Here is a 14,842-nt window from a genome sequence, read left to right on the forward strand (position 1 = left end):
CATGGAGAGCTAGTTCCTTATAATTCCAACAACAGAGACAACCATAGCCCCAGATTATAGGGATCATCTATGAGCAAATGAGACATACATCCTTGAGCTGCTTAGGGATGAGGAGGATCCCATTTGGGGATGAGGAGAGGATGGTGTATGTGAAACAAGGCATCTCAGTAACGGACTCCAAAGGTGTTCCTGCTGCTGTTTTAATAACTGTGTGACTGTCGGCAATCTCTTTCCTCTCTCCGGGGCCCTGAGTCCCCCTCTATAAAACGACGGGTTGATCTAGCAGGGTCCTACACTCAGATGCCTGTAGGGACCAGGCTGCTGCTGCTGCTGCTGCTGCTGCTGCTACTGCTGCTAAGTCGCTTCAGTCATGTCCGACTTTGTGCAACCCCATAGACGGCAGCCCACCAGGCTCCCCTGTCCCTGGGATTCTCCAGGCAAAAACACTGGAGTGGGTTGCCATTTCCTTCTCCAATGCATGAAAGTGAAAAGTGAAAGTGAAGTCGCTCAGTCATGTCTGACTCTTTTGCGACCCCATGGACTGCAGCCTACCAGGCTCCTCCATCCATGGCAGGTAAGGTTAAAAATGAGACCAGCAGGGGGAGGAAACCACGGGCATTTGTTCTTCAGTGCCCGGCAGCTTAAACCATCCAGAGACTCGGAATCAGTATTGTCAGATCTAATGACTTTTATTTTTTAATTTTATTTTATTTTTAAACTTTACATAATTGTATTAGTTTTGCCAAATATCAAAATGAATCTGCCACAGGTATACATGTGTTCCCCATCCTGAACCCTCCTCCCTCTAATGACTTTTAAAGAGAAGGCAGAAATCCAGAGTTATGCACATACTCCCCAAGTATTGGCAAAAGATTCAAAATCATTAGAAACACATGCGTGCTAAGTCGCTTCAGTTATGTCCAACTCTTTGCGACCCCATGGGCTCCCCTGTCCATGAAATTCTTCAGGCAAGGATACTGGAGTGGGTTGCCATTTCCTTCTCCAGGGGATCTTCCCGACCCAGGGATCCAACCTGGGTCTCTCGCATTGCAAGCAGATTCTTTACCATCTCAGCTACAGGGAAATCCCCCATTAGAAACTCTGTGAACCAAATTCTGCTTGTGGGCTGCTGACCTGGAACTTCTGGATCACTTGCCCTCCCCTCCCCCGAATTCTGTGATTCTCTGGCTCTCCCAGAACAGTGGTTCTCAACAGCAACAGTATCTCCTGGGACTTGTTAAAAATGCAAATCCTCCCCTACCCCAGACCCACACAATTAGACCCAGCAGTCTGTTTTCTCAAGTCCTGTATGTGCTTCTCCTGCAAGTTCAGGTTCGAGAGGTGTTGCCCTATAGCAAAAAATAGAAACAAAGCAAAACAAACAACCAATCCGCTGCTAAGGGATTAACAACTGGCTTTCTGGTGAAACAAAGCCCTGACTTAGAGCATTTACTGATTACTCTGGTGCCAATACTCTCACCATGGCTGATTTCAAGCCATCAAAGGGATACTCCCAAACATGGAGTTGAGAGGAGATGAGAGCTGCGTGAGCCTGACTCCAGCACCGTCTCCAAGTCAAGTCTCATCAGGATGAGACAGCTGAGGACCAAGTATTAGTCTTCTCTCATCTGCAGGAACTTGGCAAAGGGAAGGGCACAGTGACAGCAATGACCTCTCTCGGGGTGGCCTCTGGTCTGCTGAAAGTAAAGGGCACAGGCTTCGGGGACAAATAGAGCAGGGTCACACTTAACAGTTGTGTGACTTTGGGCATGGTATTCAAACTCTCTCTAAAGTCTCAGTTTTCTATCTGTAAAATAGGATGATAAGATGCACATCCCAGGGCTGCTGTGAAGATTCAGCAACATATAAGAAAGGGCTCAAGGCTTCGCTAGTGGCTCAGACAGTAAAAAATCTGCCTACAATGTAGAAGACTTGGGTTCAATCCCAGGAGGAAATGGCAACTCACTCCAGTACTCTTGCCTGGAGAGTCCCGTGGACAGAGGAGCCTGGTGGGCTACAGTCCATGGGGTCACAAAGAGTCAGACACCACTGAGCAACTGACGCTTTCACTTTCTTACAAGAAAGGGCTCAGGACAGTGCTTGGCAGGTAGTAAACACTCAACACACGGCCCCTTTCTTTAGGATAGTTACTGATGCTGCTGCCTCCGTAAGAAGGGCATCTGGATGTAATGGAGATGGCGAGAGGACTGGGCTGGTCGTCAGAGCACTTCCCAGGAAGTGTGGATCAGCTGCTTTAGTAGCTCTGTGTTATCGGACACGTCATTCCAAAGAATGACTTTTCATTCTTTCCACGAACAGTATTTGCCCATTTCCCTATTCAGGTGAGTGAGTGTAAATGAGTCAGATGCTGTGCCTGGAGCCTGGATGGAGCATTTTTCACAAATTGTGGGATTTTAAGTGGTGTGAAGACACACTTGAAAAGCACCGGATCACGCAGTGCAGGTGCCCTTTTGCAGTTCTCACGCAATTGGTTGATTACATCAGGGAAAAAGGCTTCCCTTAGGGCTGTCTCCACACTCTTCCCACCCTCGCTGACCTCCAACTTCAACAACAGCAGAGGAAACCTCAGTCTGAGATTTGCCCCGGCTGCTGCATCTAAAGGAGATTAAAGCAGTATTTTTTTTCACTGTGTCTTGGTTACCTCCTACTTCTCTTCCATTTAAGCTAGTGACACAAAGTTCCTTTTAAATAGATTTATTAAAATTTTTTTTTAAGTTTACTTAAAGAAAAATATATGGGCTTCCCTGGTGGCTCAGATGGTAAAGCGTCTGCCTGCAACGTGGAAGACCTAGGTTCGATCCCTGGGTTGGGAAGATCCCCTGGAGAAGGAAATGCCAACCTACTCCAGTACCCTTGCCTGGAAAATCCTATGAACGGAGGAGCCTGGTAGGCTACAGTCCGTAGGGTTGCAAAGAGTCGGACAGGACTGAACAACTTCACTTTAAAGAAAAATATTAAAAACAAATCTCTGGGACTTCCCTGGTGGTCCGGGGGTAAAGAATCCGCCTGCCAAGGCAGGAGATAAAATCCGCATGCTGGGTGGTCACTAAGCCCGAGCACCACAACTACTGAGCCTGTGCCCTAAGCCCAGGAACTGCAACTGCTGAAGCCTTGCACTCTGCAGCCTGTGCTCTGCCACGAGAGAAGCCACTGCAATGAGAAGCCTGAACACCACAACCAGAGAGTAGCCCCCGCTCGCCACAACTAGATAAAGCCCACACTCAGCAATGAAGACCCAGCGCAGCCATAAACAAATAGATAAATAATAGTATCCCTGGAATGCAGACCTGGCCAAATCTGAGAAGGGAGCCCGCCGATGTGGAGATTTGGCCACTTTTGTGGGTAGGCAGAGCTGCCTGGTTTGAATCCCTAGAAACACCCATTCCAAGCTACGTAGCTATGGGACCCTTGGTTCACTTTCCTAACCTGCTCCTCCCATTTGTGAAGGAGGGACTTTCAGATGGTGAACTGTAGAGGCTGAGGCCCTGGCGCAAGGAGCCCACCCTGTGTGGGGAATGTTAACACAGCCATTTCTGCCTCATCCATTTCCACTCTCAGATGGCAGTAGGATAGAGGGAATTTGGGTTGTAAGTAGCAGATTTGGGTTTAGCCTTTAATCTACGTACAATGCAGGAGACCCTGGTTCGATTCTTGGGTCAGGAAGATCATCCGGAGAAGGGAATGGCTACTCACTCCAGTATTCTGGCCTGAAGAATTCCATGGACTATTCCATGGGGTCACAAAGAGTCAACACGACTTAGTGACTTTCGCTTTTCAATTTTATTCTACACTTACTACTTTTTTAAGAAACTTTTTTCTTGTAATACAATCTACTTCCAGAATAGTCAAGTATCATAAGGGTTGGCTTCCCTGATGGTCCCGTGGTAAAGAATCCACCTGTCAATGCAGGAGATACAGGCTCCATCCCTGGTCCGGGAAGATCCCACATGGCACAGAACAACTAAGCCTGTGCTCCACAGCTATTAAGCCAGCGCCCTAGAACCTGCGCTCTGCAAAAAGAGAAGCCACTGCTATGAGAAGCCCACATACTGCAATCAGAGAGTAGCCTCCACTCACTGCAACTAGAGAAAAACCCACGCCGTAGCACCAAAGCCCCAGCACAGCCAAAATAAACAAAAAAAAATTTTAAATATATCATAAGAATACCACTTAGTGACTTCTGACACAGCCAATAACCAGCACACAGAACTCTGTGTCCTGTCCCAGGGCAACCACTAACCTGACTTCTAAGAGCAGCAATCAGTCTTGCCTGTTTTTGTCCTTTGAATGCATAAAATCATACAGGAGGTCTGCTCTTGTGTTCTTCTTGGCTTCTTTCACTCAACTTTGAAGTTGTGAGATCCATCCATGTCGTTATCTCTGTAGATTGTTCATTTTCATTGGCGTATAACATTGATTTGTGCTTGGGCTTAATTGATAAAGGCAACTGAATGACAACATGGAGAGGTCAATGTCATTGAACGGAAACTTCAGTGTTCCAATTGCCCTGGAAATGAGAGGCAGGACATACCATGCAGGGACACGTGAAAGCTTATCACATGCAGGGACCAGGCAGTAGAGAGAGACGGCAGCAGAGACTGTGTCTTTAGGACTAGAGTGGCAGGGGAGGGACACAGGGATGTCCCCTATAGGCCGAAAGTGAAAACACAAATGTTAGAGCTTCCAGTTGGGGGCTTGCAATGAAAGTTGACTTATGAGAGATCGAGGTAAACAATGTTGACACTTAGTTTGGCCCTGCAATAAATGAGTGGCAAATACAACATTTAAGAAAACATAGAAGAGAGTTCCATTATATGAACACAGCACAATTTACCCATTGCCGATGAGCATTTGGGTAGTTTCTAGTGTGGAGCTAGTATTGTTATGAATGTGCTAGCACTTTTTTTTTGAACCTACAAATGCGCTTCTGTTGAGTGTATGCCTAGAAGTTGAGTTGGATCGTACAGTTTTCATACAATCTGCTTCAGTGGATACTTTCAGTTTTCTATTGGGGTTTATACAGTAGAAACTGAGAGCTTCCTTTACCTAATATATAATTTAGACATCAAACTTACTGTTTTAATATTCATTTGCTTGATGACTACTTAAGCGTAGTACATTTTTTGGCATTTGAATACCTCCTCTTTGGAAATGTCTGTTCAATTTCTTTTGCCTACTTTTCTGTTGTATGTTCTGACTTTTTCTTATTGATTTCTAGGAATTTTTTTTTTTCCTGGGGTACTGAACCAGGAAGCAAAAATATGGAACACTTCACGAATTTGCGTGTCATCCTTGCGCAGGGGCCATGCTAATCTTCTCTGTATCGTTCCAATTTTAGTATATGTGCTGCTGAAGCGAGCACTGATTTCTAGGAATTCTTTAAAAATTCTGGATATTGGTCTTTTGTCAGATATATGTACTGTAAATAGCTTCCCCAGTTTTGTGGGTTATTTTTCACTTTCTTAATGATGTCTTTTGATGAACAGAAGTTCTTAATTTTATTATAGTTCAATGTATCATTGTTCCCTCTATGTTGAGTTCTTATGTGTCCTGTTTAAGACATTTTTGCCTACTACAGGGTCACATAGATGTCCTCCAAGGGCCGCTTAATAGCTTATTTATTTATTATTAATTTAGTTTTTTTAATTAGAGGCTAATTACTTTACAACATTGCGGTGGTTTTTGCCATACATCGACATGAATCAGCCCTGGGTGTACATGTGTCCCACCATCCCAAATCCCACTCCCACCTACCTCCCCACCCCACCGTTTAATAGTTTAAAGTGAAGCCTTGGGGTTGCTTTGAAGGAGAGAAGACAGGGAAGTATGTTCAAGGAGGGGTGGGCAGGGGAGATGGGTCTGTTGGCCAAGTTGTACCTATCTTGCCCTTATAGACATAAAACCTTTCTTTTTCTTGCCCTGAGAGACATAAAACCTTTATCTTTAATTGCCTAATGAGGAAACTCAGGACTCCAAGGTTAAGTGCCCAGGGTCACACAGCTAGTGACAGAACTGGGACTTGAACTGGGTTTTCTGACTTATGGCCTAGTTCATTATCCACGAACTAAACTAAGCCAAAGAGGATCTTGAAACCCCTCCTACGTGTCTGAGCAGCTTTGCAGGAGAGTGATGGGAAGGGGCTTCCTGGGGAGGGACATTTGCTCTCCTGGCGGCCTTGCTGGCAGCGTCAGGAGAGTGATGGGAAGGGGCTTCCTGGGGAGGGACATTTGCTCTCCTGGCGGCCTTGCTGGCAGCGTCAGTACTGATGCACATAGTCCTTTTGATCCCCAGTGGTCTTTGCGGCCTGATGCCCCAATGTGACCACCTCTGCTTTGTCATTTCTAGGCTCGGCTACAAGGTACTCATCGACCTCGGGGCGCTGGCCTTCACCATCATCATGGGTGTGGCCTCTGGCCTCTTGACAGGTCAGTGTGAGACCACCCTTCTTCCACCATCGTCCAGGGCACAGGGTCTGGGCCGAGATTGCAACTGCCCCATGGTTGGGCATGTATGTGTCCATCTCCTTCCCCATGAACCCACCCCCTTCAGCTCCAGCCAAATAAGGCGAAGAGCTCATATCTTGATTTAAAAAAACAAATGAACACAGAATCACAAAATTTCAAAATTGGGAAGGCCCTCAGAGGTCACCTGAACACTATAGCCTCTTGAGCCCAGGACTGGTGATTTCACTGAATTTTGTACAGAAGACTAAGGAAACCCTGATGCTTACAGAGCTTACCTTTTATTCCCTGATAACACTTATACTGCTATTTTGTTCAGCAAATAGACGAGGTACTAGGGACACAGCAGTGAACAAACCAAATTCCCTGGTCATACCGAGTTGATACTCTAGGTGGAGAAGGAGCTTTCACCATAAACAGAAAAAAATACGGTACATCAGATGGTGATAAGCACTATGATGAGAAATAAATCAGGGTAGGGAAATGCAGAGTCATGGTGAGAGTGGGGTGCTCTTTAGGAAGGGTGGTAAGGAAGGCCTATCTAAGAAGTTGACCTTTAAGCAAGGACTTGACTGCAAAGAAGGAGGGAGACATACTGTGTATTTATTTGGGAGAAGAACTTTCCATGAAAAGGGACAGCAAGGCCAGAGGCACTGAGGCAGGAGCATCCTTTGCTTGTCTGGGGAATAGCAAGGGTGTCAGTGTAGCTGATGTAGCTGGAGAGATGGGGAGAGGGGAAGGGGTTGGAGACAGAGTGGTAGCAAGGAGCTAGATCATTCTGGAGATGAGAGGCCATTAGAGGTCTGTAGGCAGAGGACTGAAGTATGTTTTTACTTCTGCAATGTGACAGAAGAGCAAAGAATCTTGCAAGTGTGAGTGTGAAAGTCGCTCAGTCATGTCCAAATCTTTGCGACCCTCTGGACTGTAGCCTACCAGGCTTCTCTGTCCATGGACTTCTCCAGGCAAGAATACTGGAGTGGGTAGCCATTCCCTTCACCAGGGGATCTTCCTGACCCAGGGATCGAACCCAGGTCTCCCACATTGCAGGCAGATTCTTTATTATCTGAGCCACCAGGGAAGCCCCCAAAACACACATGGCATGTGGGATCTAGTTGCCTGACCAGGGATCAAACGGGAAGTGCAGAGTCCTAGCCATTGGACCACCAGGGAAGTCCCAAAAGAATCTTGGGGAGACAGCAATTTGCCTGTCTTACTTATACACAAGATGAAAACATGCTTTCTGTCCAGAATTGTTCACTGTTATTCTACAGGTAAATACCTTTTCTTGGTTAGACTCTCACATATTGTGTCTCTAAGCATGGAGTGAACGCCAAATAAGAGACAAAATAGCCAAAGCAGACACTAAAGAATGGTGTGACCTTGGGCGAATGGTGTGACCATGTCACTTTACTCTTTCAAAGCCAGGCATTGGCTGGCTTTCTATGAAGTGGGTGGATTATAGTAACTAATCATTTGGCATACTTTCAGCTCTAAAACATGTATGATAGTACTTTTTCTGGGCCACACAGCATGGTTGGATGGCGTCAGTGACTCGATGGACATGAGTTTGAGCAAACGTCGGGAAATGGTGAAGGACAGGAAAGCCTGGCATATTGCAGTCCAAGGGGTGACAGAGTCAGATACCACTTGGTGACTGAACAACAATGGCATGGGGAATCTTGGTTCCCTGACCAGGGATTGAAGCCATATCCCCTGCATTGGAAGCACAGAGTCTTAACCATTGGGCTACCAGGAAAGTCCCGAAAGTGCTTTCTGGAATTTTCGAGAATGAGATTGGCTAGAATTGCTTTAAGGTACCAATTGGCCTCAGCTTTCAACAGAGTCTGAGACAACTGATTAAATGCAGATGAGAACAAGGCCTCCTGCCGTAAGTTTACATTCTCTTGGTGGTGGCAGTCCAACCCTAAAGAGAGTTGCCAGATTTTTGAATTTTGCCAGAATTCTGAATTCTGCCAACTCAGAATTCAGAATTAACTGAGCATCCTGCATCTTATTTGGCAGTCCTACACCTGGGCGCTCATGCCATTCACCACTGCAACCAGCGTAGACCAAGTGACACTGAATTGTGCTGTCTTGTAAAGCAACTCAGAGGGCTTCCCATGCTTCACTGAGATCAAGAAAGAGAATAAAGACACTCCTATTATTCCTTTAAGAGTTAAGAACAATGAGCTTTCATCCTTATATGTTGCTTTGTACTTGAGGAAACTGGTGATTGAAAAGTACCTGGACAGGATTTCCCTGGTGGCCCAGTGGTTAGGACTCTGCACTTCCACTTCAGCGTCGCAGGTTCAATCCCTGGTCGGGGAACTAAGATCCTGCATGCCACTTGGCCAAGAAAAGAAAAAGAAAGACAGCCTTCCATGTGTTGTGTACCACAGAGACATTCCCTAATATTTCCCCAAGTTAAAAAAAAATTTATGTGGACAGTATAAGGGGAAAGAGGCCTCCAAGAAGCCAGGATGGCACTAAATTGACCCCCTAAAATCAAGCATTTTACCCATGAAGAGACCCCTTTCTGTGAAGCCCTCCCATAGGCACTTAGGTAAGAAACAATCTTGGCGACTTCCCTGGTGGTACAATGGTTAAGACTCTGTGCCTCCACTCCAGGGGCACAGGTTCCATCCCTGGTCAGGGAAGTAGGATCTCACATGCTGTGTGGTACAGCCGAAAGAGAGAGAGAGAGAAAATAAAAAGAATCTTATCAAGCATGGTTAAAGGTTTTCCCAGTTCAGGCAGATTAAAAATAGCAGATTAGAGTTAGGTTTCCAGAGGTGAGACACACTGCTAGAAGTTAGCAGTAAGAACAAAGAGCCTAGCAGGAGAAAATAAATTCTTAAAACCAGACACAAGAACATGAGAAGCTCGGGCTGCCAGAGAACAGGCCAGTAACTTTCAGCAGCTGTGGCCCTTCTCCACGTTATACAGCGCCTTTGATAATTGGATATTCCTATCAGCAGCTCCAATTTTTTTTTAAAAGTCTAAATGTGTTCAGTGTTGTCTCACAAGACAAGAAAATATATTTTAGATGGATTTTCATCAGTGATGAGTAAGCCTCAACTACCTGAAAAATATATGTAGGCAACAGAGGTTCATTTATGAGTAATTCTAGCTAAATGGGGTGTGTCGATTACACTCTCCATGCCAATATCAGTTAAAGGCACACACTGTGAGAGGCAAGTGTGAATGAGCACACGCCTACTCTTGTTAATCTTACTGTTTAATACACTGGGATGCATCATCATTAAAAATGCACAGATAAGTCTATCAATGGCGTTTCCCTGCTTCACATGAAAGGTAAGCATGACTTTATGTCCTGGAAATTCCACTTTGAGCAGCTGGGGGAATACACAGGGCCCTAGCTCTCTGGGCAGAGGTGGGACGGCTGACAAGAACAAGCACAGAAGCACATGTTATTACCTGCTTTCCTAACCAGTGGAATCTGGAGCTGAGGTCACTGTGACTTTCTTGGAACCAGGGAGGATGAACCTGCGAGGGTGGCTGTTTGAGTTGCTCTCCATGGTAGCTCTTGTGTTTAAATGAATCAGCTTTCAAGTGGAGCTTTGTCCAACAGAGTCCTTCTTCTCTGTCTTGGGAAGCGTGTTAGATCCATGACTATCATATACCTCTCAGTATAATCTAAATACTTTGGATATATTTGTTCTTACCAGTTCCTTTTAAAAGATCTCTGTAGAACTAATTAAACTGATCCAGGAAGGACAGTGCTTCAGTGTGTCTATCTCCAGGTTGTGGAAGATAAAAGGATTTCTGTTGAGTTATCATAGGTGAGATACGATAGTCTGATTAACTTTGAGATAATGCAATCCTCTAAATGTGTAACATTTATTTATGAACTTAAACAGGTTTGCTCTTAAACCTCAACATATGGAAATCAACTCACAAGATTCACTATTTTGACGACCAATCTTTCTGGAAGGTAAGATTTTTAACCTATTAATGTCATAGGTTTGGAGTCAATGGACTTAAAGATACCTGGGGTATGTACGTTAACAAATGAAAATGAAGTAAGGAGCACTGGAGGAGAAGCAAATCCACGATACGTGTGTGTGAGTGTACGTGTGCGTGTGTGTGTGTGTGTGTGTTGGTGGTGGGTGGGGAGGTACTAGATGCTCCCATCTCCCTGATGCCTCAAAGTCATGTGGGAACTGACCCTGGCCACGTCTCCTCCCCATCTGGAGTCACTGAAGTGGGCTAATAGTTCAACAGGAAGGTGATAGAATCCCGCGCTGCAAACGCCAGAGGCCCACAGGGGCCAGGCAGTCCAGTCCCCTCATTTGCTGGACTTCCGAGCGGAGCCATGACTGTCTAAGTTCTGAGAGGAAGAGAGGGATAAATTACAGCCAGTGGACACGAGAAAGCTTGTGGTATAGGGATCTGGGGTCAGTGAGTCAAGAGACATGCAGCTCGACTAATCGCTGACAGTCTAGGTGACATTGTAGGGCTGGGAAGAAGGTCAGGGCTCGTTCCCTGAGACCCCACTGCCTTCCACCCTTTGACCTGCACTCGCAGTTCACAATGTACTCTGATGTGTGTTGCCTTAGGTAATCTCCCAACTGATGCTGAGGTTGGCCTTCTCACCCAGCAGGCCAAGATACCGACCACTAGGGGGACACAGAAGCAGCCTTATTGCGGACCTTGGTATTCAGGTCTGTAGGGGCCAAACTGAGAACCTACAGAGAAAACCCACCTCTTCTTCTCCTTTATCTCTGTGCTCCTCTTCCTCTTGAAACAGCTTTCTGGAGGTATACTTGACAACAAACTGCACATATTAAGTATATAATTTGATATCTTTAAACATATTTATACACCTCTGAAACCACACCATAACCACACCAAGATAAGAACATATGTGTCAGGACTTCCCTAGTGATCCAGTGGTTAAGAATCTACCTTCCAATGCAGCGGGTGCCGGTTCAGTTGTTGGTCAGGGAACTAAGATCCCACATGTCCCTGGGCAACTAAGTCCATGTGCTGTAACTACTGAGCCCTCCTGCCACAACTAGAGAGGCTGCGTGCCACAATTAAGAGCTGTGCGCCGCAATGAAGGATCTCATATACACAATGAAAATCTTGCATGCCGCAATTAAGACTTGATGCAGCCAAATACATAAATAATATGTTTTGAAGGAAAAGAACATATTCACCACCAAAGATTTCATCCTGCCTCTTAGAAACTGCTCCCTCCCAACTCCATCCTGTTGCATCCCCAGGCAACTACTGAACTGCTTTCTGTCCCATGGATTAGCTTCAGTTCAGTTCAGTTCCGTTCAGTCACTCAGTCGTGTCGTGTCCGACTCTTTGCAACCCCATGAACCACAGGACGCCAGGCCTCCCTGTCCATCACCAACCCCTGGAGTCCACCCAAACCCATGTCTATTGAGTCAGTGATGCCATCCAACCATCTCATCCTGTCGTCCCCTTCTCCTCCTGCCCTCATTCTTTCCCAGCGTCAGGGTCTTTTCCAATGAGTCAGCTCTTCACATCAGCTGGCCAAAGTATTGGAGTCTCAGCTTCAACATCAGTCCTTCCAATGAACACAGGACTGATCTCCTTTAGGATGGACTGGGTGGATCTCCTTGCAGTCCAAGGGACTCTCAAGAGTCTTCTCCAACACTACAGTTCAAAAGCATCAATTCTTCTGTGCTCAGCTTTCTTTATAGTCCAACTCTTACATCCATACATGATCACTGGAAAAACCATAGCCTTGACTAGATGGACCTTTGTTGGCAAAGTAATGTCTCTGCTTTTTAATATGCTGTCTAGGTTGGTCATAACTTTCCTTCCAAGGAGTAAGAGTCTTTTAATTTCATGGCTGCAGCCACTGTTTCCACTGTTTCCCCATCTATTTGCCATGAAATGGATTAGCTTACCTTTTCTCTAACTTTACGTAAGTGGAACCACATGGCATGTATTCTTATCTGGCTTCTTTTACCAAGTGTAATTATCCTGGGATCACCCACGTGGTCGTGTATAATCTGCCTCATCTTGAATCAGCTTCTCTCTATAGCCACTGGCTTCTCCCAACAGCCAGTCTCTCCCAGGCCCCTGCGAGTGCTCTTGTCCCTTTAGCAGAAGCAGGGTAATCCAGTGAAAGGACTCAGGAAACTGGTTTAATCCATCCATTCACTCCACAAGTATTTATTGAGCAACTGTTATATATGAAGCACTCTGCTCATGAAGATACCACAAATAGGACAAATATCCACCTCAATTATTTGAGCTGCAGTAAATACTTGCTGAACAAATGAAGGGAAACTGGGGAGCCCCATCTAACACTAGCCCAAGCGGGAGCAGGTGAAATAGAGTGTGTCCCTGGTACAGTAAGTCCTGGATTCTAGTCACTTCTCTGCAAGGTCTGATGTAGGCAAGACCTTCGACTTCTCTCAATGGTTAAAAAAAGAACAGTAACCTTTGTTCTACCTCAGGGGGTTGTTCTGAAAGTCAAATGAGGTCATGATATCTGTGACTACATTCTGTCTAATGCAAGCCACCACGTGATCATGAAAGTTTATGACTAGGGGTTTCAGTTCAGTTCAGTTCAGTTCAGTCACTCAGTTGTGTCTGACTCTTTGCAACCCCGTGAATGGCAGCACGCCAGGCCTCCTTGTCCATTACCAACTGCCGGAGTTCACGCAGACTCACATCCATCGAGTCAGTGATGCCATCCAGCCATCTCATCCTCTGTCGTCCCCTTCTCCTCCTGCCCCCAATCCCTCCCAGCATCAGACAACCACAATGGAATGTGTTAAGTCTCACAGCTATCGCTTACTGCAAGCCTATTGTTTCCGAGTCTGTGCTGGAAGCTTTTCAACATTATCTGATTTTTATCCTCACAAAAACTCTGCATAAGAATAAGTCTTCCCACCTAAAGATGAGTCACTTGTCCAAAATGACAGAGCTAGTAAATGGTACAGGAGGAAGCTGAATCGGTGTCTGTCTGGCTCCAGAGACACACGTGTGTATGTGTGTTGTGTGTTTTGGTCAGCTACTAGAGAATGGCTATTTCTCCTTCTGATTTTTTTTTTTTTTTTTACAGCTGAGTAGAACCATTTTTTCAGCAGGATAATACTTATAGCTTGCATTTGAAATGCAAGAATATGAACTTCCCAAGCTGATAAATCCAGGAATGATTTTTTTTTGTAAACTAGCCAAAAAGACATCTTAAACATTATAAAATGCCCTTATTGTAGGTCATAGAAGCAGACTACTAGAGGTTAGAAAGGACATTCCTTCACTGATTGCCCAGATCATGCTCAGCACTTCCTAGGGTGGGACACTCACCAACCCCAAGGATACCCATCTCATCCTTGGATGACAGATGACACTATTGGGTTGGCCAATTAAGTTCATTCAGGTTTTTCCATAAGATGTTATGGAACTACTTCACATGGTGACTTGTCTCCTTTCACCGGAGGTGTTCAAACAAAAGCCAGATAGGTGACCATGAATGATCCATGTAAAGAGCTGTATGAAATGAGATTTACCCAAGAAGTCTTCCAATTCAGACTTTTTGAAAGAACTTTGTGATAAAGGTTATTTGTGATAAGGCCTTTGTGATAAAGTAACATTTTGGGCAACATAAGTTTCAAAAGATCAAATCAGAATCAATATGTGTACAATATTGAGTGTGTAAGGGTGCATCTGTAATAAAAAGTTCACTTTCCTTTTACAGTTTCCACATTTGGCTGTTGGATATTAAGGGAAAGCATCCAAGAGAAACAAGGCCTGTTTGAAAACAAGACAACTTTTCACCATTTGTGTGTGTGTGTGTGTGTGTGTGTGGGTGTGTGTGTGTTTGTGTGCAACCACTTGTTATAGCAAAGTCTCCTTATATACAATGAGACAGGTCAGAGATAGATTTGATACTAAGAATAAAAGGCTAAAAACTTAATAATCTTATAATGATTTTAAATAATTGTTTAGTTTCATGAAAGATGATGCTATGAATAGTCTTGGGTACAGACACGTGATGGTGGTGGGTTAGTTGCTCAGCCATGTCTGACTCTTGTGATCCCATGGACTGTAGCCTGCCAGGCTTGTCTATCCATGGGATTCTCCAGGCGACAGTACTGGAGTGAGTTGCCATTTCTTTCTCCAGAGGATCTTCCTGACCCAGGAATCGAACCCAGTTCTCCTGCATTGCAGGCAGGCAGATTCTTTACTGATTGAACTATGAGGGAAGACATTAAGATTTTGGTTCAATTTTATTGACAATTCCTAGATTTTTTCTTGTGCTTAATAAAGTATTAAGCTACACAGCTAACTCACCTGTATCAGCAGAGCAGCTGATATAAAACAAGGAAAAACTGAAGACTCAGATT

The 14,842-nt window shown here is 45.0% G+C and overlaps 1 protein-coding gene and 1 non-coding gene across 2 annotated transcripts in view; one reads left to right on the forward strand and one right to left on the reverse strand.

Moving 5' to 3' along the window:
* Positions 1-14,313, forward strand: part of LOC133233034 (RH-like protein IC) — a 40,777-nt gene extending 26,464 nt beyond the window's left edge. Inside the window, exons 8-10 of the mRNA XM_061393091.1 lie at positions 6,367-6,446; positions 10,364-10,437; positions 14,194-14,313. Coding sequence (XP_061249075.1) covers positions 6,367-6,446; positions 10,364-10,437; positions 14,194-14,220 — 181 coding nt within the window. The 3' untranslated portion in view covers positions 14,221-14,313. The remainder of the gene's footprint in view (positions 1-6,366; positions 6,447-10,363; positions 10,438-14,193) is intronic.
* Positions 5,277-5,383, reverse strand: LOC133236371 (U6 spliceosomal RNA). The gene has a single exon (XR_009732859.1). It is a non-coding gene; the product is annotated as a U6 spliceosomal RNA (small nuclear RNA).
* Positions 14,314-14,842: the final 529 nt, after the last annotated feature.

This window comes from Bos javanicus, chromosome 2 (genome assembly GCF_032452875.1).
Source record: "Bos javanicus breed banteng chromosome 2, ARS-OSU_banteng_1.0, whole genome shotgun sequence".
NCBI classification, from domain to species: domain Eukaryota; kingdom Metazoa; phylum Chordata; class Mammalia; order Artiodactyla; family Bovidae; genus Bos; species Bos javanicus.